This window comes from Heptranchias perlo, chromosome 36 (assembly GCF_035084215.1).
Source record: "Heptranchias perlo isolate sHepPer1 chromosome 36, sHepPer1.hap1, whole genome shotgun sequence".
Classification (NCBI taxonomy): domain Eukaryota; kingdom Metazoa; phylum Chordata; class Chondrichthyes; order Hexanchiformes; family Hexanchidae; genus Heptranchias; species Heptranchias perlo.
The window spans coordinates 10,066,803-10,093,087 of NC_090360.1; the positions used below are offsets into that span (position 1 = coordinate 10,066,803).

Sequence of the window (26,285 nt, forward strand, 5' to 3'; positions counted from 1 at the left end):
TCCACATCTACCCTACCAAACCCCATCCTAATTTTAGGTCTATTAGGTCACCCCGCAACCTTCTCTTCACCAGAGAAATTTGGATGCTACAATGGAGAAACTGTATGGTCTTCTTCACTCGCAATTAGCTTTAGATCAAACTGATATCATGCTCCCGCCCCCCGCCCCACCTCTTTCCTGCCTTCTGGTTTTGGACTTGAAGAACGAGTGTCAGAGAAAGCAAATGACCAGGCTTAAGACCTGGCAAAGATACATCGTTAGGCTTTCGGCTTGTTTGTCCTGAACTTAAATGGTGGGGACACTTCCATTCTGGACAAGACGAAGAGTAAGATCAGAAACAATGGAGATGTAACAATGGCCCTAGGTGGGGGGGGGGGGGCGTGTCATGTGACCAATCAGAAAAGAGGGGGGGGGTGCGTGTGGGCGGGGGGGGGGGGGGGAGATGATGAATGTCACGTGACCAATCAGAAGAGGGCGTGCGGGCGGGGGGTGCACGTCACGTGACCCATCAGAAAGGGCGGGGTGTGTATCCACGCAACCTGCGTTGTGACGTCTCGCGCCCATCCCTCGTGCCCGAAGCTCGAGCGGGTTTTTCGCCACCCGCGGGCCGAGGGTGGATCCATAAATGGGCGGCTGGAGGACGAGGCGGCGGCGTCGACGGAGGCGGAGCGCGGGGTGGGGGCTGTCAGCTGGTTCATTCAGGGTATTTAACCCGCGGTGGAGACCCTTCATTGTTATTATGATTGTGTGTGTGTGTGTTTTTTTTTTAAAAAAGGCAGTCGGTGAATTATTTATTTAACTCCGTCTCTCGGGTGGTTTCTGCCTCTCGGAGTTGTCGAGATCGCTGACAGGGGTTGGTCGGGGGGGTGAACAAAAAAAAAAATCAAAGGCCCGGTGTTGCTGACGGGGCACTGGAGCCGCAGCCGCCGAGTTTCAGCACCTCCCCGGCGGTCCAGTACAAGCTGCGCGCTCCCTGCCTCCCGTCCTCACCCTTTATTTATTGTCTCAGTGATAAGGCCGTTTGCACAGTGATAGTTAAAATGGAAGCAGATCGAAGAGCGGGCGGGGGGGATCTGTTTCATTTGGGAGAAAGGAGAACTCTGCCTCCCGTTTAGTTCTGCATCTGTGCGGCTGCTAATTTAATTATTGGTTTGAAAATGAAAGTCTGATTTTCAGGCCTACTGGTTGGAATCTCAGTTGTAAATCCTCATTCCTGAACAAGTTAAACCCCATTGGTTTGACAAACTGAGTGATGTTTAAAGGCAGGGCTCATTTATGTAACACAGTTTATCTCAATGAGCATCCAACAAATGTTGCTTTGCCTGAGTGTTTCCATCCAGCATTTTCTGTTTTTATCTAAGGCATTGTACTATTCCATATACTTTATTTATGTCATTATCACATTTGCTGTAGGACCGGTTGCTGAACTGCTGTGTTATTGTGAAATTAACTTCTCTACATGACACCATACTGACATTTACGAAGTAGCTAATTTGTGTATATCTTATTTATTTAGTTATCTATCAGAGGTATTTTGTCATAAAACATTGGCTATAAATCACTGCACCATAAAAATACAAGTTTGCATTAACTATTGTTACGGAAACACACAATATGCATTTTTTGTCCCACAATTAAGTAGATGTTTGAGTTTTTTTTCTCAGTTGTGCTTTATTGTAATTGGGGCATAACATTTCTGAAATTAAGCCAGTGATTGTGGAAAGCAGGCTGATGTTGACTGTCAAAATGTCAACAGTGACCTGTCTTATTTTTAAGCTTCATCTGACCCCCTCCTTCATATACAGTTCATCTGACTGATACATGCACTAATCTGCATAAGGCAGCATATTCTGAAGTGACTAAATATAAAAATACAGTCCACACTTGTTTTATAAGTGAATGTGAACTGTGTGATCTAGAAATATGGTAAAGTACATTAAGTATGGATGCTAATGGACTCTAAAAGACATTTCTTCTGTTCATCTGTTGAAGTGTCCATGTTAATAGTTATCTTTCAAGCTCTTCATATCTCAGCTTGTTGCCACAGAAAGTGGCCCAACAGTGCAGCAAACCTGCCTGAAAACAGTAAATGTTGTTGTAGCTGGAAAAAAATTAAAGTGGGATCTATACAACTCTGATTTTGCTTATGGTAAATCTCATCCCTCACTCAGCCTTCATAACAAAAATATGTAGTAAGACTAATCTTTCAGCAGTCATTAAGGCCATTGCTAAAGTGATTTATGGCACTAGAGTTACCAGCATGTGGAATTAAGCAAGCTAAACAAAATCTGTTGATGAATGAGTTTAAAAATTATGATTGTTTTTATAATTTAAAATGATTTTTAAAATTCTGATTTCATTGTTTTTATAGGATTGTGCATAGCAGGAAAAATAGCCATGAATCACCTTAGGACATTCACTGCAAAATTTAAACCACTGACTGTCAAGAAGTTAACTCAGCACAATGTAGCAGTGAGGATGGTGTTACAGAGTAGGCTTTGCAGTACACCTGGGGCTTCGGAACCTTTCCTTAATGGAAGTAATTCAAATTATCTTGAGGAAATGTATTATGCCTGGCTTGCAAATCCAAAAAGTGTTCATAAGGTAAGAATTGCGGTTTAGTTCTCAAGTAAAATCTTTTGATTTCTCTGAATATATTTGTGATTGAGAAGTTGCAGTTTACACAAGAGCAGAAGGGTGCAACTTGTAAGATAAACATAACACTGCATTAATTAATGTGTAGTCGTATGTAGATGTTAATTATATTTGGAAATCAAATGTAAAGAACAACTTTGTAGTATCCACCATTGGCAATTTAGCTATAAAGGTATTGCGTCAACCTTTAAGTCTGAAGCGATGCTATGAACAATGACTGATAGGAAAAGACCCTCTGGTCCATCCAGCCTGTCCCACGCAATCGTGATACCTTGTGTATCACAATATATACACTTCCCACCCACCCACACCATGTGATCTCCTGGAAGAGGACAAAAACCAGATTAAAACCCAGGACAATTTGGGGGGGCAAAAATCTGGGAAATTTCTCCTTGCCCCCTTTGGAGATCGAAACTAGTCCAGGAGCTCACTCTGGCCCTGATAATTGTATGTATTACATTACCTACCTTCTGTAAAAAGTGATCTTCGCCCCAGCCAGAAACAGGTCCAGCTCTTGCTTAAAGGAATTCAGCGATTGATGTCCACTGCACGAGCCGGCAGTCTGTTCCAGAGATCCACTATTCTGAGAAAAGAACCACCACCTAACATCTAACCTAGATCCTCCCTAATATATTTAATTGGAACAAACTCTCTTATAAACCTCAATCAGATCATCTCTAAGTCTGTGCTTCTCTAAAATAAAGAGTCCCAGCTCTTTTAGCCTATCTTGATGGCTAGGATGTTTTAAGCTGGTAATTAGTCTAGTGGCTCTCCTCTGCACCCTTTCCAAAGCCTCAATATCACCCACCATGTGAGGAGACCAAAACTAGACACAGTATTCCAAATGAGGCCTGATCAAGGTCTTGTACAAGGACAAAATAGTATGCTTTTTCTTAGTCAATTGTCCTAGAAATGCACCCCCAACACCCAATTTGCTCTAGCTATCGCTTCACAGCATTGCTAATGAACTTTTAGAGACCTATGCACTAGAACGCCCAGATTTCTTTTTCAACCTGCTTTTCCCTGAAGCATGTATGTATATTGAGCATTTGTCCTGCCCACATGCATAATACTGCACTTAACTCCAAATTAAATATAATTTGCCAGTTGCGAGCCCAGTCCCCCAACACATCAAGATCCACCTGAAGCAGTGGAGCATTATCTACAGTCCTGACGCTTGCACTGATCTTGGTATCATCTGCAAATTTGCAGATCATACCCCCAGTACCTACATCTAGATCATTAATAAAAATAGTGAAGAGCAACGGTCCCAACACCGATCCCTGCAGGACACCACTTGTGATCGGTCTCCAAACAGATCCAAATCCACCTATAACTACTTTTTGTCCACATCCTTCCATCCGGTTCTCAATCCAGCTCAATATATTACCACTAATACCGGATGCTTCGATCTTTTAGAGAAGCCTCTTGTGTGGCACCTTGTCGAAAGCTCTTTGTAAGTCTAGTTAGACAATGTCTACTGGGCTTCCCTCATCCACCATCTTGGTGACTTCTTCAAAAAATATAATCAAATTTGTTAGACATAACCTTTTTTTGAAGCCATGATGGGTGTCCCCAGTATGTCCCCCTCTATCCAAGTAATCATTACATCCCTAATGATTCCTTTGAGTATCTTTCCTATTACTGATGTCAAACTAGTGGGCCTATAGTTACCTGGGTCCATCTGGTCTCCTTTTTTAAAGATGGGGACTGTATTAGCCACCTTCCAGTCTACGGGAACCATCCCAGACTGCAGTGAACTATTAAAAATACAGGCAAGGGGCTCGCACAGCAATTGTCCCATCTCCCTGAGGTAGATATCATCCAATCCGGCTGCTCTGTCTATGTTCAGGTTCTTAATTCTATCTAAAACAATATGTTCATCTATGTTAACATTACTAGTTTTATTATTAATATTATTAAATTGTAGCAGTCGAGCATCGTCTTCAAGAGTGAAGACTGATATAGGAGGCTGGTCAGAAATGAAGTTCTGGTTGTTGATCTGAATTTAATGGTGCATAACATTGTTATCTAACTTTTTAAAAAAAAATTCTTAAAGATGGCACTTTTGGGTATTTTTGTTGCAACATAAGCAGAGCAGATTAGTGTGATCTATAATACCATAAGCAGTGAAATACAGAGTGGCATTGTGACCTCAACAGTATATTAGAGAGAACCTCCACAGGTCACCTCCAGATTTGACGATTCCAATAATTACCTACTAGCCTCCCATGCTCGTAAACTTAAACTCATCCAAAACTGTGCTGCCACCCAAGGAACTGCACTGCAAGATGACTCAGCACCTTTGGGAGAGTAGGGAAGAAAATTGATGGGTGGGAAATGCTGGAATACAAAAGAATTCCAAGTAACAGTCATTAAAAAGGAAAGTGATTGGCACTACATAAATACCAATATGGGTGGAAATTACTGGAATATAATCTGTATGAGTGTGGAATTTACAGTAATTTTCAAAAATAACTTGGTAATCTTACATTGGAGTAAAGGCACAGACTTTATGACCGAGAAGCCTCTGATACAAATTCTGTGTCTTTATGTCCTATGTTATGCAGCATCTTGAAACAGAAATGCAATACCATAACAAAGGAAATTAACTGGAGAATCTTCATAACTTTTTCTAGATGGTAACCAATACTTGGTAAATCACAGAACAGTAATCCATTATTGGTGTTTATATAATGAATATAAAGGCAGTTTATGCCCTTCAAACCCTGACTGGATTGTTGCTTTATAATTCTTTCATATTATATTGAAAATTAACCACTGGAGCAGTGTTGCTTTAAATTTACAGTTTTCTATTTGAAAGCTAAACATACTTTAATTTTCTAAGTAATTTACATAGATCACAATTAGTACAACTGATCTAAAGATTTGCTTCCAATATGCAAATCTAGTTTAGTCCCATGTGCTGACTTTCAGCTCACATGTATACAGGTTCACTCTTTGATATTTCCTTTGCCTATAAATACAGTACTATATATTTGATGCTTCCAAACTGACATTTCATTGTTGCAGCATTTTTTTTAAATGCTAGAGATCCAGAAGATATGTTCATTATAGTTTGAGTATTTTAAGCATCATTTCATTTTCAGTAGCTGTGCCCGAGTTCTCCTGAGTGAGCCATATCCTTTGTGATCTCGATATGTGAGTCATAGATTGCATATCCCAAGGCTAAAGGTTACTCAATTTTGCAGTGAAATTGTACACTGGAATTTATGTGGGATTCCCTGATGTCTTCTAAAAATTTGAATGTAGAAATATTGCACCCAGGGTTAAAATCGTGACTATTTATTTACACTTAGACCAAATATACAAAAGTTTAGGAATTGAGCAAAACAATAATCACCAAGCAATATTGTGTATACTGTGTCTGTATAAATAGGATGACCTAGGGCAAGGTCAGCCCATTTGTGTAATTTACTAACTCTCTTGGAACATGTCTCTTGTGCTGCACCTGGAGCCCAATGGCTGCATTATCTGCCACTGGCTGCCAGTGAAGGAATTCTGGCTGCCTGTTGTATGCTGTGCACCTTCACAGCATGGAATGGAGGTCCAAAGGGCAAGGGTGCCTGAATTTTATTTGGAAAAAAGAATGGTGGCCTAGCATTCACAAGTATCAAGCAACTGGAGCGCTGCTTAGTTGCTCTGGTTGCACTGTGGAGTGGTTGCTTTTTTTAAATAGAAGTTGGAGACCTAATGATCCTAGTGTGCTTGTTGGCACACTCCCAGATACCTTTGTAGTTAACACCTGCTTTGGGGTGCACGTTGTGCCTTGGGCATGTTGCAGCCCTGGGACCACTGTGTCCAATTTTCCAGGGAAAGGATGGCTGATTGCTTCAACACATTATCTGTTTAATAGTCATGATGTGGAGATGCCGGTGATGGACTGGGGTTGACAATTGTAAACAATTTTACAACACCAAGTTATAGTCCAGCAATTTTATTTTAAATTCACAAGCTTTCGGAGGCTTTCTCCTTCCTCAGGTGAACGATGTGGACCTCCACTCCATGCTGTGAAGGTGCACAGCACACAACAGGAGGCCAGAATTCCTTCACTGGCAGCCAGTGGCAGATAATGCAGCCATTGGGCTCCAGGTGCAGCACAAGAGACGTGCTCCAAGAGAGTTAGTAAATTACACAAATGGGCTGACCTTGCCCTAGGTCATCCTATTTATACAGACACAGTATCCACATCGTTCACCTGAGGAAGGAGAAAGCCTCCAAAAGCTTGTGAATTTAAAATAAAATTGCTGGACTATAACTTGGTGTTGTAAAATTGTTTACAACTGTTTAATAGTGTATACAGAGTCTATCTTCCTGCTGTGGCTGCTTTTCCTTCTGTAGAAGATTGTCTTCTGCAGGCTAACAACACAAATACTGCAGGCTAACAACACAAATACTCTTACATGGTTTACGGCCTCAACCGGGATCTTGGGTTCATGTCACGCTACATGTTACCCCACCAGCAAACAAAAGCTATCTGTTTTTAATATAATGGGTCATTTGCTGGCTTTCTCTGCCTTCCGGATGTTTCTGCCTCTCCCTTTTTTCCTGTTTGTTTTTTTGTTGAATGTGTATTCGGGGGTTCTGTAGGTGACACCTCTCTGTCTGAACACGGTGATTGCCTTGGTAACGGGCAGTTGCAGGGGCAGTCTGTAAACACCATGTATTGTTCTATATGTATAAATGCGTAGGCTTCAAGGAGCTCTTGACATTTACCTGAGGAAGGAGGAAGCCTCCGAAAGCTTGTAGATTTCAAATAAAAATTGTTGGACTATAACTTGGTGTTGTAAAATTGTTTACATTGGTTTACAGCAGTAATGTCTTGAATCCATGGTATCTTTCTTGGGAATGTATGTACCTTAGGCTTTCATTGTGGAGCTGTTTGTTCAGCACTGACACCTTGTATTCTTCATTTGAATTATAAGCATGCTGCCTTCTGGATCAAAGTGAGCTTTTACCTTGGTCAATCACAATGTAGCCTCCAAAGCCCATATAATAATTCAATAAATCCAGGAACCTGTTTAGCAAAGGCTGCAATAATCAGTACAGTGTAACTAGACCTGTCAACATTAATTCAGCATTTTTGGTATGAGACTAGTTGAAGGAAACAAATCTTGCACTGCTTGGCCTTCACACCAATTTTGATATAACTACAACTCTTTCAAAAGTTTTTAAGTTTTAGGTCCTTATGCTGTCAAAAATGTTAAATGGTTCAAGAAAAAAACAGTAAGATCTAATAAAGTGTGCCACTGGTCTACAAGTTGACTTTTAACTTCCTAATGTTAGGAAAAAGCTGACAAGTGTTTCTTTTCTAATGTTAAAAGTTTCTTCACCTGATTAGCAGCACTCTGCGTATGTATTTAAATGCACATGCATAGAGTTTTCCTTTGATCTGAGAATGGTGTAAGCTGGCATTATTACTCAGTATAAAGTCAGTATGATTTCACTATTAGATTCTTGAATTTATTATTTGCTCAAGTAGTCCTAGAGTTGCACAAGTACCTGGTGGAAGTCATCTAACTGTGCCTCTGGCTTGAACTGAATGATGAGGGTGAAGGAATTACTTAGTGTGTCTTGTTCTGTGCCAGCTACCTCGGGATGAGCAATGTTTTGGTGTTGTCACACTATATATTAATTCATGCAGAACTAAATGTAAATCAGTTTTGTGTCAAAGTTTTACAGATATATTCCTGATAAAAGTAAATCCAATGCAAAATCCGGATAGACAAATAGATAGAAATAATTATGAAGTTCCAGAATGGTCCTTACAAAGCAGGTAATCTTGTTAAAGGTGGTTTTGACTTGTATACATTTTTTTGGGTCTGTTCCAGTCTACAAATTTTCTTTCGTAATAAAGCTGGGAAGATTAACTTTATTGTTTAACGAAAGGTCTTCAACCTGAAACTATAGCCCTACCTTCTCTCCACAGAGGCTGCCTGACCTGCTGAGTGGTTCCAGCATTTTCTGTTTTTATTTCAGATTTCCAGCAGCTGCAGTATTTTGCTTTTTGTTTTATTGTTTAACTGCTGTCATTTATCTACTTTTGTAAATTTAAAAAAATTATACAACAGGATGATAAGTGGGCTACTTTAATAGCTCTTGCTGTATCTGATATTTGTCCTTGAGTCATTTAACATCGTGTTGAGTACATAACATAGCTGAATAGACTGATAAGACTGTATGATAAGAGCAAATACTACACTGATTAGGATCAGTCTTCAAACAAAGAGTGTAACTAAATGCAGCCAAGTGTTGGGTGATTATTGTCCTCCCACTTTTTGGCGGTACAGCTGCAAATCTTAATTACACCAGGTGGTATTACTAAACGCAGCGATTTTAATATATAATAGATATATTCCATTTCAGCTAAATTTATTGTTGATCAAGGATTTAACAATCTGCAGTGGATACACTTCTTGGTTTTAAAAAAAAATCTGCTTTTCACTTTACAAAACGGTTCCTGTTTTTTCCTTGCAGTCCTGGGCTATGTTCTTCCGAAATTCCAATGTGAGTGCATCTTCAGGCTCGGTGTTGAACAGCACATCTCCATTGGGAAGCCTTCCAGCTCCAGCTCATAGTCAGGGCAGAACACAAACGTCTGCTAAAGCTGAGAAACTGATTGAAGATCATCTAGCTGTACAGTCATTGATTAGAGCATATCAGGTAAGCTTTCTCTATGGGTTGAATGTATGTGCTAGCTAGATGAATTCCTTCTTAACTCATAAGTTGACAAGACTTAAGAAACTCAGCAAACAGGAACAAAATCGATGTACTTGGGTAGTTGTTTATACATGTGTATGTTTTGCGTACCAGTGATCACATTCACTTTTCACCCTGAAGTGATTACAGAAACTCAGTACGGCCTTGTTTTTCTCAAACTGCTATCATAATATAAAGTAGATGCTTTTGAACAACAGTTAACTGGAAAATACAACTTCTTGAACAAAAATGTGTTACTATTTGACATTGGCCCGTAAATTGCTTCGAGCAGCGAATGAACGGCGCTCGCCGCTCTGTAGATTTATCCTCGCCCACTAACTTACCGCGGGCACTTCCTCTAAAAGGAAGCTGCAAAGAGCCAAGCATTAACTCTAGCAAAGCTAGGACCAGTGGAAGAAACGAGAGGATCACTCTCTCCCCTCGACCAATCAGATTGCAGCATCCTTGAAAAGCTGTGAGGAGTCAAATCCTGGAAGTACAAATAGCAACGTAAAAACCAGGAAGTGAAAGCCACAGTCATTAAATCACTTGTAAAAACAGTTATAGACAATGAAAAAAGAGAGGGCAAGAAATAATCAAATTAAATAAGAGACAGAAGGAAAAAGTAAAAAATTAATTATTCAATTTTTAAATTTTTTTTTCAATGACCAGAAACTATTAAAATAAGGAGTAATGAGACTTCACATTTTTAAAAGTTAATTTTTAGTTGTTTGGCAGTCATTAAGACTTAACGTGCTGTTAAAACCTAGTTTAGACCTGGTATATTTAAGCGTACCTGTTTTGTGGCGCTATTAATTAGTTTCCAGCTAGGCAAAAGAGCAAGTTAGTCCGTTGATTCTGTTGATTGCAGCCGACGATATCCCTTTAAGGCGAACCTGTCAGATTGCTGGCGAACCAGGAAGAGCAAATTCCGGATTTCAGCAGTTGTCTTCGCATGTGCGAACGCTGGAACTCACTCTTTCATTTGGCCACTAACAACGATGAGTGCTATAGAATCATAGAAAGTTACGGCGCAGAAGGAGGCCATTTGGCCCATCGTGTCCGTGCTGACTGAAAGAGCTATCCAGCTTAATCCCACTTTCCAGCACTTGGTCCGTAGTCCTGTAGATTACGGCGCTTCAAGTGCACATCCAAGTACTTTTTAAATGAAGTGAGGGTTTCTGCCTCTACCTCCCTTTCAGGCTGTGAATTCCAGACCCCCACCACCCTCTGGGTGAAAAAATTTCTCCCTGGCAACCCTCCAATCCTTCTACTAATCACTTTAAATCTGTGCCCTCTGCTCCCTATCTACTGTATCTAGTCCCGTCATAATTTTATATACCTCAATTAAATCTCCCCTCAGCCTCCTTTGTTCCAAAGAAAACAACCTCAACCTATCCAATCTTTTCTCGTAGCTAAAATTCTCCAGCCCTGGCAACATCCTCGTAAATCCCCTCTGTACTCTGTCGAGTATAACCACATCTTTCCTGTAATGTGACCAGAACTGTTCGCCGTACTCAAGCTGTGGCCTAACCAATGTTTTATACAGTTCTAGCATAACCTCCCTGCTCTTATATTCTATGCCTCGGCTAATAAAGGAAAGTTAACCACACTATCTACCTGACCTGCTTCCTTCAGGGATCTGTGGACATGCACGCCAAGGTCCGTTTGTTCCTCTACACCTCTCAGTATTCTTCCATTTATTGTGTACTCCATTGCCTTGTTTGCCCTCCCCAAATGCATTACCCCACACTTCTCCGGATTGAATTTCTTTTGTCACTTTTCTGCCCACCTGACCAGTCCATTGATATCTTCCTGCAGTCTACAGCTTTCTTCCTCACTATCAACCACACAGCCAGTTTTTGTATCATCTGCAAACTTCTTGATCAGGCCCCCCACATTCAAGTCCAAATCATTAATATATGCCACAAAAAGCAAGGGACCGAGTACTGAGCCTTGCGGAATCCCACTGGAAACAGCCTTCCAGTCGCAAAAACACCCGTCCATCGTTACCCTTTGCTTCCTGCCACTGAGCCAATTTTGGATCCAACTAGCCACTTTCCCTTGGATCCCATGGGCTTTTACTTTTTTGACCAATCTGCCACGTGGGACCTTTTCAAAAGCCTTGCTAAAGTCCATGTACGCTACTTCAAACGTGTTACCCTCATCGACCCTCCTTGTTACCTCCTCAAAAAATTCAATCAAGTTAGTCAGACACGACCTTCCTTTAGCAGATCCATGCTGACTGTCCTTGATTAACCCGTGCCTTTCTAAGTGACGATTTATGCCGTCCCTCAGAATTGATTCCAATAACTTGCACGTCACCGAGGTTAGACTGATTGGCCTATAATTCCTTGATCTATCTCTTTCTCCCTTTTCAAACAATGATACAACGTTAACGGTCCTCCAATCCTCCGGCACCACGCCTGTAGCCAGGGAGGATCGGAAAATGATGGTCAGAGCCTCTGCTATTTCCTCCCTTGCTTCTCTTAGCCTGGGATACATTTCATCCGGGCCTTGCGATTTATCTACTTTCAAAGATGCTAAACTGCTTAACACTTCATTTCTCACTCTGTTTATCCCATGCAATATTTCACACTCCTTCTCCTTAACTGCAATTTCTGCATTGTCTCCCCCTCTTTTGTGAAGACAGATGCAAAGTATTCATTAAGAACCATACCCACATCTTCCATCTCGACACATAGGTTATCTTTTTGGTCTCTAATAGGCCCTACTCTTTCCTTAATTATTCTCTTGCTCTTTATGTATTTATGAAACATTTTTGGATTTCCTTAATTTTACTTGCCAGTATTTTTTCATGCCCTTTCTTTGCTTTCCTAATTTCCTTTTTAATTTCACCACTACATTTTCTATACTTTAGGCTTTCTGCAGTATTGAGCTCTTTGTCTGACCACCAACTTACCTTTTTTGCCTTACCTTACCCTGTATGCTCTTTGTCATCCAGGCGCTCCAGATTTGGCAGTCCTACCCTTTTTCTTTGTGGGAACACATTTACTCTGAACCCCTTGAATCTCCCCCTTGAATGCCTTTCACTGCTCTGACACTGATTTACCTTCAAGTAGCTGCTAAATCACTTCTCAGCTTAGTAAAATTGGCCTTTCCCCAATTTAGAACTTTTACTCCTGTTCTATCTTTGTCCTTTCCCATAACTATGCTAAATCTAACTGAATTATGATCACTGCCACCAAAATGTACTAGCTAAAAAAAGTTCTCCTGAATGCAATTTAAGAATTCTGCACCCTCTCTACCTTTTGCACTGATTGTATCCCAGTTAATATTAGGGTAGTTGAAATCTCCAACTATTATTGCCCTATTGTTTTTGCATTACTTAGAAATTTGCCTACATATTTGCTCTTCTATCTCCCTCTGACTGTTTAGATGTCTATAGTACACTCCCAGAAGTGTGACTGCCCCTTTTCTGTTCTTTAGCTCAACCCACACTGCCTCATTTGATGATTCTTCTAATATATCATCCCTCCTCACAGCCGTAATTGTTTCTTTAACCAATATTGCCACTCCCCTCCTTTTTTATCCCCCTCTATCTCATCTGAAAACCCTCTAACCAGGAATGCTGAGCTGCCATTCCTGTCCCTGTTTAAGCCATGTTTCAATAATAGCTAAGATAGCATACTTCCACGTGTCCATCTGTGCCCTTAGCTCATCTGCCTTATTTACAATACTCCTTGCATTGAGGTATATACCATTAAGCACTGACAAACTCCGTTGTGGTCTTGTTTCTAACCTTTGTTTCCTCTGGCTTCCAAACTCACTTACTAATTTTCTGCCTTCCATTTCCAGCTCTGCTTCTCTCCCTTCTGAATCTACACTCAGGTCCCCATCCCCCTGCCAAGCTAGTTTAAATCCTCCCCAACAGCATTAGCAAACCTCCCCGCGAGGACATTGGTGAGGTGCAACCTGTCCGGCTTGTACAGGTCCCACCTCCCCCAGAACCCGTCCCAATGCCCCTCTCTCCTGCACCATCTCTCCAGCCACGCATTCATCTGCTCTATCCTCCTATTTCTATATTCGCTAGCGCGTGGCACCGGGAGTAATCCAGAGATTACTAACTTTGAGGTCCAGCTTCTTAATCTCTTTCCTAACTCCTTGAAATCTGCCTGCAGGACCTCATCCCTCTTTCTACCAATGTCATTGGTACCGATATGGACCATGACCATATCGGTACTCTCCCCCCTCCAGAATGTTCTGCAGATGCTCTGTGACATCCTTGACCCTGGCACCAGGGAGGCAACATACCATCCTGGAATCCATCTGCAGCCACAGAAACACCTGTCTGCTCCCTTAACTATAGAATCCCATATCATTATTGCTCTCTTGACCTTTCTCCTCCCGCCCTGTAGTGCTGAGCCGCCCATGGTGCTATGGTCTTAGCTCTGGCTGCACTCACCGGGGAACCCTCTCCCTCACCTGTATTCAGAACTGAATACTGGTCAGAGAGTGAGATACCCTCAGGGGACTCCGCACTACCTGCCTGGTCCTCCTTGTCTGTCTGGCGGTCACCCAGTCCCTCTCTGCCTGCACTCTCTTAAGCTGTGGGGTGACTACCTCTTGAAATGTACTATCCACTTAGATCTCAGTCTCCCGGATGCACTGCAGTGATGCCAGCTGTTGCACAAGCTCCAAAACCTGTATCTCCAGCTGACAACACTTCCTGCACCGGTGGCCGTCCAGGACACGGGAAACGTCCTGGAGTTCCCACATGGCACAAGATGTGTGTTCCACGGGAGTGAGGTGCCCTGCCATGCCTCGATTTATTATATTATTAACTAAACTTAACTGAATATAAACTGAAGACAAAAAAAAATACTCACCAATCAGCTCCTTCCCTTGTGCTGACATCACTTCGGGTTTGTTTTCTCTCTCTCTGATGCTCGCGCTCCCTCTCCTCTGCTCCGCCACCTCAGCTGTTCTTAGGTCTCCGACTCCTGCCTTTTTATGGGCTGCTGCTCCCCTCTGCTCCGCCACCTCAGCTGCTCTTGGGCCTTCGATTCCCGCCTTTTTTATGGGCTGCTCCCCCTCTCCTGTTCTGTCGCCTCAGCTGCTCTCGGGCCTCCGACTCCCACCTTTTTGTGGACCGCTGTATGAATGTTTGCGTTAATAAAAGTGAAGGAAGGGATTTTTCTTCTGGCAAATGGAACATTTTTCACCCTTTTGGCTTCTAGTTTCAGCATCAACAACTACTTACATTTGTATAGTGTTGCTAACATAGAAAAATATCTCCATGCTCTTCACAGAAGTGTAATTGGACAGAAATGGATGCTGAGTCAAAGGAGGAGATATTAGGAGAGGTGACCAAAAGCTTTGTCAAAGAGCTGGAATTTAAGGAGGTTCTTAAAGGAGGAGAGTGAGGTGGAAAGATGGGGCAGGGTTAGTGAGGGAATACCAGTGCATAGGGACTAGACAGTTGAAGACATGGCCACCAATGGTGGGGCAAAGGGAGGAGGGGTTGCACAAGAGGCCAGAATTGGAGGAATGTGAATTTCTTGAGAGGAGGGATTCTAGGGCTGTAGGAATAGCGAAGGGCATGGTCATGAAGGTATTTGAATACGCGGATGAAAATTACTGGGAACAAATATCGGTCAGTGAGAGCAGGACTCGATGTGGTATAGGTTACAGGCAGCAAACTTTTGGATGAGCTGAAGTTTAGTTGGAGGATTGGAGGCCAGCCAGAAGAGCATTAGAATAGTCAAGTCTGGAGATGACAGAAGACATAGATGAGGTTTTAAGCAGCATTTATTCCCAGATCAGATATAGCACGCTTAAATGTACAGTAAAGCTCCTCTGCTATCCCCCAACAATGTGACTTAATTCAGACGGTTGAAGAGCATTCTTCTCATTTGTAGCACTGTGAACTATGGATGGTCTTGTGTCTGAAACCATCTTGTGAAGCTGGACTTTGTTCTCTCCTCAACTCAGTCAAAGAAGTTTAACATCAAGAACTTGGGCACCTTTACTCTTTCAAGACATAGCAATCCAAATCTGAAAATAAGTACAGTCATTCTTCAACAGAGAGAGCTTCATCTTGCACAGAGAATATCATATTCAGTCACAAGCCCAATTCATTTAAGGAACACCAGCCAAGACAGGCATGGCTTTACATTGTTTTGTTTCGGTGAGGAAAAATCATTGGGCTCTTCCATAACTCCAGCTTCCACCCTAAAACGTCAATGTTGACAGGCACGAAGGAGGTTCTGGCCTCAGATCACCAAACTCCTTGGCAAAAAGGGTGGAGGTGTTAATATTCCACCAAATTTTATATGTAAGCATTATGCTTTTCCCTCCTAACTGTAGGTGCATGAAACTACTCAGAATGAATGAAGCGGCTTTCTGAGCTGTCAGAAGTAGTGACATTAGATTCCTGCAGACTTCAAATTTGTGCAGTTAAGCAGACATCCTATTCTGTGTTAAATAAATGAAGTCTAATTGAAAGTCAGATGGAGCTGTTTGAATTATGGTAGAACTTAACAGTTCAGCCTCCAGTTAAAAATCAAATAGTTATGCCAAGAATGATTGAAGTCTTTTCATTCATTAATTCAATGTAACCCTTTTTAGTTCTTCATTACTGCAACCTACTGCCTAGCTTCCCCTCTCAGCTCATGGTGATGGTAAGTTTAAATTTGCAGAACTCGCCACACAGAGATTGTTGGTACGATTCTGTGATTGTCTAAGTGGAAATGTTGTCCTGCTATTGTAATCAGTTAAAGGGTTCAAGAAATATTTGTAAATTGCTCAAGCTTTGTTCTTGCACATGATGTTGTCTTAATCTGTCACTTGGTTTGCAGCCTTGCAACTACTTCATGCTTCATCTGTATGAATTGGACAGTGAATATAAACTTAAATTAATTCAATAAGAGAAAAGTGAATGTTTATGGTATTTGTCTTAATTTTCAACTAGTCCTCATTTGTGAATACTTGTTCATGACTGTACTGCCATATATACAACTGATTGTATATTTGGAATGCTTCAGCCGTGATCCTGTGTGCTGAGAACAGTGTTGCTGCATTGAAGTAAGTAAAAATTTGTGGCCCATATTGTACCATAAAAATTTAGTAACAAGTTCTGCCTATAAATCTAGTTTGCAGTGTGACATTCTAAATATTGTCTATTTTATTAAAATTTAATTTATGTCTCCACAGTACATCATTAAATGTACAAATACAGTAATTTTGTTCTATAGTTAATCAGTGTCTTTGCAATTAAAATACTCTGTTCAGGTTGGTGAGCACTACATGACTTGATTTGCTTGGCATTTGTTAAGATGGCATTCGCTATAGATTTGGGATATCCAAACTATAGCTCATGAGTCAAGCCCTGACAATCCAGCCCATGTTCCATGACAACTCAGTTAAATTTGTGCTTAGATTTCTTACTCAATGTTTGTTTTATTATGTTTGAACTTTGTAGGCATGGAGGTTTGAAATGGGCAGTTCTTTGTACTGTTGCCTCATTGTTGGATAAGTCCTTAATCAGAACACCACTGTATCCACTGTTTGAGATATATGCAATTTAATGGAAACATGGATTTAAACTTTATATGTGATGCGCAAATCTCCATTGTATGCAACTAAGCAACCTGTGAAGACAAAAAGCTTGGATACTCCTGCTTTAGATGATTCTGTGAATGAACTAACCTGGAGATGGATGAATTTGGGTGGCCTTCAACCTCCTCATTTGCCTTTCAGATCCGTGGACATCATGTGGCTCAGCTGGATCCATTGGGAATCCTGGATGCAGACTTGGACTCAAGTATTCCATTTGATTTAATCACTACCATGGATAAACTTGGTGAGGATTATCTGGTGATGCTTTTGCTTTCTTCCATAGTGCTGCCTACACTTATGCAATTTTCACATTGCCTAAGTTTCCGTTATCAACTCCTTGTTAAACGAAAAGACTGTGCAACTCCTTTTTTATTAAGAAGATTTAATATTTGATCTTTCTTTGTCTTAAGTATTCATTGCCATTTCTTTCCTCCTCTCCCTACACTTCCTTAGGGTTGAATTTAATTGTACTTGTGCCAATAGTCTTCAGGAATTTTTTCCTTTTGCAGTAGATAGGAAAGAAGACATTTCAAATGCTATAGACTAGTTTTACTCCTAATTGAACACAATCCTTAATTTTTCTTGCAATAAAGGCAGGTACTGGTTAAAAGTTAATCAGGTTTAAAAACTTAGGAAAAGAAAGCTATATTGCTGATTATTTTGCTGTAATAGATGATGGAGTATCTGTTCCACGATAAAAACAAATGCTTGATTTACATGAACAAAGCATCATGAAAGGCATCCAAAAATGGATATTATGTGATTCTGTGCATGTAGGCTCGTGTAAATTTTGGAATTTTGTGAGCCTTGCGTAGAGTTTTTTTTAATGATCTCATACTACAGTGCTACACTAGAGTGTGTCTGTATTTGATATTTCTATCCATTGTAATTTCTCACTTAGTGTTTCATCAGTATAAAAACAGTCTATTTCAAAGAAGTCTGATTTTAGAAAATAGCAAATACAACTTAAACGCTGTATGCGTGCAGTTATAATGAAGGTCCAGTTATTAGCTCAGCAATCATTTGGGCCTCAAGACTTAACCAGTTTGTTTCACTGCATTTGCTCTCACTGTATAGTAACTCGTATTCATCTGTAGAATGACTAATTTTTTTTATTCGTTCATGGGATGTTGACATCGCTGGTGAGGCCAGCATTTATTGCCCATCCCTCATTGCCCTTGAGAAGGTGGTGCTGAGCCGCCTTCTTGAACCGCTGCAGTCCATGTGGTGAAGGTTCTCCCACAGTACTGTTAGGAAGGGAGTTCCAGGACTTCGACCCAGCGACGATGAAGGAACGGCGATATATTTCCAAGTCGGGATGGTGTGTGACTTGGAGGGGAACGTGTAGGTGGTGTTGTCCCCATGTGCCTGCTGCCCTTGACCTTCTAGATGGTAGAGGTCGTTGGTTTGGGAGGTGCTGTCGAAGAAGCCTTGGCGAGTTGCTGCAGTGCATCCTGTGGATGGTAGACACTGCAGCCACAGTGCGCCAGTGGTGAAGGGAGTGAATGTTTAGGGTGGTGGATGTGGTGCCAATCAAGTGGGCTGCTTTTGTCCTGGATGGTGTCAAGCTTCTTGAGTGGTGTTGGAGCTGCACTCATCCAAGCAAGTGGCGAGTATTCCATCACACTCCTGACTTGTGCCTTGTAGATGGTGGAAAGGCTTTGGGGAGTCAGGTGGTGAGTCACTTACCGCAGAATACCCAGCCTCTGACCTGCTCTTGTAGCCACAGTATTTATATGGCTGGTCCAGTTAAGTTTCTGGTCAATGGTGACCCCCAGGATGTTGATGGTGGGGGATTCGGTGATGGTAATGCCGTTGAATATCATGGGGAGGTGGTTAGACTCTCTCTTGTTGGAAATGATCATTGCCTGGCACTTGTCTGGCACGAATGTTACTTGCCATTTATCAGCCCAAGCCTGGATATTGTCCAGGTCTTGCTGCATGTGGGCACAGACTGCTTCATTATGAGGGGTTGCGAATGGAACTGAACACTGTGCAATCATCAGCGAACATCCCGATTTCTGACCTTATGATTGAGGGAAGGTCATTGATGAAGCAGCTGAAGATGGTTGTGCCTAGGACACTGCCCTGAGGAACTCCTGCAGCAATGTCCTGGGGCTGAGATGATTGGCCTCCAACAACCGCTACCATCTTCCTTTGTGCTAGGTATGACTCCGGCCACTGGAGAGTTTTCTCCCCGATTCCCATTGACTTCAATTTTACTCGGGCTGCAAGGGTGTACACTTTTCAGCTATTAATTGTGTGGTGTAAGCGAGGAAAATCCGGAAGGTAAAACAGAACTAACAGACTTAGGTGTTACCCAGATCAATAGTTTATTATGAGTGCACACGGGAGAACAATCTCAGCCACCCCAGCTGGAGACCTTGTTCTCAGAGGAAAAGTGGCAATATAAATTAGTTTATACAGTTTATTAGACAACACCCACTAATTACTAATGGGGGTGTATACATGATAATATTGATAAACCATTGGTTTATAGGGTTAATCAATCAGCTACTAGGACTGCCCTTTGAACTCGAGTACCTCCCTGTGAGAAGCTTATGGGCTGCAGAGGCTTCACTCTAACTTCGCATTCTTGAGCTATCTCTTACCCTTGTTATCACTATAGGGAGGTATCTTCAGCAGGAACATGGTCTGCTGGACTACAAAGCGCTATTGAATTATGCAGCCAAACTGACTCCGTTCCCATACCATCAGCAGTTGTTTCATCAATACGCCTTTGTACTCTTATCTCTTCTCAGGAACAGCCCCCTTCTAAACATTCCTCAAGTAAGCTGGGAATGTCCTTGGTTAGCTAAACCTATCTGTTAGTTTGAAAAGGGTTAACATAGTCAAGTACCCATGGTGCTTTGTGTCTTGTTTCCAGCCTAACAAGACTGAATGGTCCCTTTCAGACCGTTTTATACCGGCCAATTGGGGCCCACCCCTTTATATCCCTTAATCCAAATTTTATCCCTACATGTAGCATGAATTTTATTAACCAGCTGGGCTTGCAGCAACCAATTTTTAAGTCCTGACTTTCTGCAGGCTCTGTTTATACCTGTTTGCTGATGCTTATACAGATTTCATTTGAATGCCTTTTCATTGAGTATGTAATCTTCAGTTATGTCTCTTGTTACTATCTTGCAGTGAATCAAAACAGTCTATCTGGCATACAGTCTCATGATTTTATAGGTCTATATCAATTAAATTTTGATTGTGAGAAAAAAGGATTGAAATGTGTGTCTGTAACTAGGGCTTTAAATATCATGTCTAATCTGACTCTTTAGTCTTCTATAAACCAACCCAATATTGTACAGACATTAGCAGTAACACATCCATCATAGGTTGAAGTACCATCTAACACTTAGCTCACCTCAGAGTTACCAAACACAGATGAGACACAAGAGATTATGCTGAAGAACTATTTTATTTCACAGTTTCTATGAAGACAAGGATAATATAACATCAACGTAATGATCACAAACAATATAACTTGGTTTCAGAATTACAGTTTCACAGCTGTATCTGGGTTTAATTTAACATAATATAACTGTAAAGTTCTATTATGTTAAATATTGCAGTAGTATAATCTTAGCTGTGTTCAGCTTAATATATTAGAATTGAAAAGTTCAGCTTTGCACATTGTAATATGTTTTTGGCCAAATTGACCATTTTCAGTTCATTTATCAGTGCAGCAGCAGCTATTGTATGTTTCCTGTTTAAGCCTTAGATTGATTTTAGAATAAGGTCATATCACCTCTTTATTTGACTGCTGCATTACAACTCCAGTTCCAACTCCAGGATACGTCTTCAGCAACTGATCTGTCATTATCTTTCGTGGTTTGTTGGTCATCTTTTTCTTTCAATTTTTTCTGGGTATCACCTTGCACGTACTCAAAGTTGATACATTATACTTCTGATACATATATAAAGTCCATATGCACGATATCAATTGCACTACCTTCATCAACCTTCTCTGTTATTTCATTGAAGAACTCAATCATGCTTGTCTGACACGATTTGCCTTTATCAATTGTATGTTGGCTGTCATTTATTAATCCATGTTCTTCCAATTTAAGTTTGTACCGGATTATGGTCTCTAGAAGTTTCCCTACGACCGATGTTAGGGTTGGAGTACCAAAATGGTGCAGAAAATAACAAATTTGCCACAGGTTTTCCTACACTGTGCTATCATGTCAACTGGTGTGGTTACTACTGTTGCATAGAATAAAAACTTCCTCTATTTTAAAATAAAAACAGAAAATGTTGAAAATACACAATGCCTTTGGATCCGCTGTGAGTTTATTTCAGATTATCAGGATTTGCATGGTTTTTTCAAATCTCGTTTCTTTTTTAATTTTGTTAGAATTTATTAACAAACAGCTAACTTGATAGCTTTTCGAAAAGCTATCAATGGACAGAGGCAGCTTAGCTGAGAGTTTTGTTTTGCTAAAAAATGCCTGTATCACTGATCTTTTAACTTTTTTTGGAGTAAGGTATGACTTTTGGACATTGATCAATTAGTATGAAGATCACTATATATAGTGTATATCCATAAGTTGCCATCTGTCACTTTAGTTTTTATACTTGTTTTGACTGTGAAATCGAATAACTAGGAATTGCGCAATAATCAAAACCAAAGACAATTATGCTGAAGTAAACTGAGGATAAATATCTTGTCTGGTGTTTAAGCACTGGGATAGATTTTCACATTGGACCGTTTAAATAATTGATCCGTAACGCCAGTTTTATGCCTGAGCAGCAAGTTTAAAACTTGCAGCAATCCATTCTCTCAGGTCCAACCCTGATATTGTCATTAAACCTGCTGACAAGGTTGGCGCTGTTGTTGCATGGCGAACAGACCTCTACTTTGCGGAGGCTGAACGCCAACTGTCCGACATCTCTTCCTACCTCCCCCGGACCATGACCACACCACTGAACATCAAGCCATAGTTTCCCAGACCGTCATTGACCTCATCTCCTCCGGAGATCTTGTCTCCCATGACCTCCAACCTCATAGTCCTCCAACCCCGCAGAGCCTGCTTCTACCTCCTTCTCAAGATCCACTGCTCTGGGAGACCCATCGTTTCAGCCTGTTCTTGTCCCACGGAACTTATTTCCTCCTATCTCGACTTTTTTTTCTCCCCTTCTCCAGTCTCTTCCGACCCACATCCTTGACCTTTCTAATGCCTTCCGCCAGTTTAACAGTTTCCAGTTCCCCGGCCCTAACCGTCTCCTTTTCATCATGGACTTCCGGTCTCTCTACACCTCCATCCCTCACCGGGGCGGCCTGTGGGCCCTCTGCTTCTTCCTTGAACCGAGGGTGGTGGAGGCCCATCCACCACCACCCTCCTTCGCCTGGCTGAACTTGTTCTTGCGTTGAACAACTTCTCCTTTGACTCCACTCACTTCCTCCAAATAAAAGCTGTCGTCATGGGAACCCGTATGGGTCCCAGTTATGCCTGCCTTTTTGTGGGCTATGTGGAACATTCCTTGTTCCAGTCCTATTCAGGTCCCCTCTCTTTTTCCGGTACATTGATGACTGTATCGGTGCCATTTCCTGCTCTTGCCCTGAACTGGAAAATTTCATAAAATTTGCTTCCAATTTCCACCCTTCCCTCGCCTTCACATTGTCCATCTCCTTCTCTTCCCTTCCCTTCCCTTCCTTGATTTCTCTCTCTCCATTTCTGGGGATAGAGTGTCAACCAATATCTATTATAAGCCCACCGATTTCCACAGCTACCTTGATTGCACTTCCTCCCATTACACTTTCTCCCACCCCACTTCCGTTAAGGACTCTATTCCCTTCTCCCAGTTTCTCCGTCTCCGTCGCATTTGTTCTGATGATGCCAATTTCCACACCAGTGCTTCCGATATGTCTTCCTTTTTCCTCAACCGAGGATTCCCTTCCACTGTAGTTGACCGGGCCCGCAACCATGTTCGCCCCATTTCCTGCACTTCTGCCCTCACCCCTTCCCTTCTCTACCAGAACCATGATAGGGTCTCCCTTGTCCTCACCTTCCACTTCGCCAGCCTCCATATTCAACGTATCATCCTCTGCCATTTCCGCCACCTTCAGCATGATCCCATTACCAAAGTCATCTTCCCCTCCCCTCCCCTCTAAGCATTCCGAAGAGACCGCTCCTTCCGCGAAGCCCTGGTCCACTCTTCGATCACCCCCAACACCCGCTCTCCTTCCCGTGCGAGCGCAAGAAATCCAACACCTCCCTTCACCTCCTCCCTTCCCACCATCCAGGGCCCCAAACACTCCTTCCAGTTGAAAAGGTGGTTTACTTGTACTTCTTTCAATTTAGTTTACTGTATTCGCTGCCCACAATGCGGTCTCCTCTACACTGGGGAGACCAAACGCAGATTGGGTGATCGCTTTGCTGAACATCTACACTCAATCTGCAAGCATGACCCTGACCTGCTGGTTGCTTGCCATTTTAATTCCCCGTCCCACTCCCACTCTGACCTCTATCCTCGGCCTCTTTCACTGTTCCAATGAAGCTCAACGGAACCTCGAGGAACCGCCCCTCATCTTTCGTTAAGGCACTTTATAACCTTCGGGACTTGACGTTGATTTCAATAACTTCAGATCATAACCACTGCTCCCATTTTTTTCGGACAGCAAGTGCTGGTTATGGTTCTGCTGTTGCCATTCATATCTACTCTGGACCAATCTTTTGTTTCTTAACTTGTCCCATTACCACCTTCCTTGCCTCGCACCGTCATCCCTTTTGTCATTTAATCACTCTTGCCCTCTACCCTATCACAGACCTTCCCTTTTGTTCTTTCCTTTCCTCCCCTCCCCTCCCTCTCTTTCTTCTCCCCCCACCTCTGTCCCCCTGGCTCTGTACTTGCTTAAAAATTTTAACCCTTGAACATCTTCCAATTCTGATGAAAGGTCTTTGACCTGGAACGTTAACTCTGTTTCTTTCTCCACAGATGCTGCCTGACTTGCTGAGCTTTTCCAACATTTTCTGCTTTTATTTCAGATTTCCAGCATCTGCAGTATTTTGCTTTTAAGTTTAAAATCTATCCTACTGTGTTGCATTGATTGTGTAATTCAGAAATAGTTATGAGTTGACCTTGCGTAAACATCAAAAACTTGATGTGATTTGTTTATTTCATACCATTAATATGATGAACCTTTTTCTCTCTGCTCAAGAGTTTAAGTTTGTTTTTACTTAGCTTTTTGCCAATCTTAGGTGTATTTAGTGAAAGGCCAGTTATTTTTTTTGTGTAATCTACCTTAATGCTGGTTTGATTTTAGGTTGGGTCTTGGTTTACATCCAGATTGCTATTACTTTTAATTCAAATTTGTCACAGAAAATACTTTTTGTTTAGCTGTCTTGTATTTTCTTGCATAGTTAGATTTTTTTTTGCCCTTGTCCGTGTGATCAAATTAGGATATTGTGAAAATACAGCAATTAAGGTCCCAAGTACATATTCTCCCATGGGATGATCTGTGTTTTAAGTTTCAAGAGAATGAGCTGAATTAGTGAATTTAATTACGTACACTGCAAGGCAATATGAAATAAAATGCAAATGCACATATCACAGAATTACTCTACAGATTTTAAATTGCAATTCATAGATCTTTGACCCTCTTTTCCATAATGAATACCCCATTCCTTCCCATTTGAGTAGTGTCATTATAATTATTACAAAGAAAAAAAGTAAAATTAAATTACCAGCTGTTCATCCTGTCAGATTAAATGAAAAGCTTAACGATAACAAGATTTCTCTGACACACTGTTTGTAAAGGTTATCTTTTAACTAAACTAGTCTATTCAATGATTCTATCAATCTTTGCCCTACCGTGTTTGTTTTCATGATCTATAATTGGAAATAATTCTCAAATATATCTTTTTTTTTCCATATTTTCCTCATAATCCAGCTGCTCCAAATTCCAGAGTAATTTACACTCTAGTATAAAGCACAGTATGTTATTTGAAGTATTATTTTGTGGTTTTTCCAACAACTGTGATAATGGGTGCTCAAACTAAATTGCTACCTTTGGTAAATGTTAGCTGAAATTACACATTAAATTTTAACTAGTGGGGTCATGATATGTAATTTTGTTTTGCTTGTAAGCAAATTGTAAACTTTCCTCCTTTTTGCTTCACATTGTTGACTGACCCAGAAGCTACGAAACAAAACTATTTCCTAAGTTTTATCAACCTGTTGCTGATAAGATTTTTAACATGTATGGGAGATGGAGGGTTGCTGGGAAATGTTTGGTTGTTCAGTTTGTTTCTATGAAAGCCGGTTTAAAAGGTGAAAATTTACAGGGGAATTAAAGGGTTTGTATTTAAATTACATACTCCCAATTGCTTAATCAGAATTGTTTTCAGTTTTACTTCTAGTAGAATATTATAACAGCTAATTAGCACCCTCATTCCCATGCATTCTACTTTTTTAAAAAGGTGAGCCTTAAGCCCAATTTACACTTCATGTACTTTTACGTTTAAGTGATTGGTCTCAGGAGAGCATCACTTAAGCAGAGTAGTTTCCAAAGCACTGCTCTCCCCTATTTACCTTTCTTCTTACCATCACTCTAAATCGAGGCTTGTTCAAGGCAGTAGATGGCAATAAATATTTGTCTTGGTACATTTAGACTTGAGCAGAAACCATGAAAATGTGGCTCTGCAATAAGATCAGAATTGGTGGAATACCCTATTTCACATTTGAGTTTATTTATAACTGGAGTTCCGTGCATCTGCAATTGATGGTACTCCTTTGATGTCTATTGTCTTTTTGAAGAATTTGTCTTAACAGCATAGTGAGGTGTGTACAATTGAATATTACAGCAGCTAATTAGCACCCTCATTCCCATGCATTCTACTTGTCTTTCTCTTTTTAAAAAAAAAATGATGTGGCGATGCCGGTGATGGACTGGGGTTGACAATTGTAAACAATTTTACAACACCAAGTTATAGTCCAGCAATTTTATTTTAAATTCACAAGCTTTCGGAGGCTACCTCCTTCCTCAGGTAAGGAGGTACCTCCTTCTACCTCCTTCCTCCTACCTGAGGAAGGAGGAAGCCTCCGAAAGCTTGTGAATTTAAAATAAAATTGCTGGACTACAACTTGGTGTTGTAAAATTGTTTACAATTAAAAAAAAATGGTGAGCAGTGAGCCCAATTTACACTTCGTGTAGCTTTTTAATTAATGTTATGTTCCATCCCATAGGTAGTAGTACTGTCTGATTATTATATGCATGTGTCTTTAACATCTAAAAGCCAGAGGATTTTGAGGATTGTTGGCTTTTAATCTTTACCCTACCAGTGAACCATCTTTGAGAAAAGTTGCAACAAATT

The 26,285-nt window shown here is 41.1% G+C and overlaps 1 protein-coding gene across 3 annotated transcripts in view; it reads left to right on the top strand.

Moving 5' to 3' along the window:
- The first annotated feature begins 546 nt into the window (after window positions 1-546).
- The window catches only part of LOC137304074 (2-oxoglutarate dehydrogenase-like, mitochondrial), a 92,453-nt gene continuing 66,714 nt past the window's right edge, over window positions 547-26,285 (top strand). The window contains exons 1-4 of one of the 3 annotated variants that reach the window (XM_067972527.1): window positions 547-745; window positions 2,372-2,604; window positions 9,154-9,339; window positions 17,098-17,200. In XM_067972527.1, coding sequence (XP_067828628.1) covers window positions 2,398-2,604; window positions 9,154-9,339; window positions 17,098-17,200 — 496 coding nt within the window. In that variant the 5' untranslated portion in view covers window positions 547-745; window positions 2,372-2,397. The remainder of the gene's footprint in view (window positions 746-2,371; window positions 2,605-9,153; window positions 9,340-17,097; window positions 17,201-26,285) is intronic. The other 2 variants (XM_067972526.1, XM_067972528.1) reach the window with 2 other exon arrangements.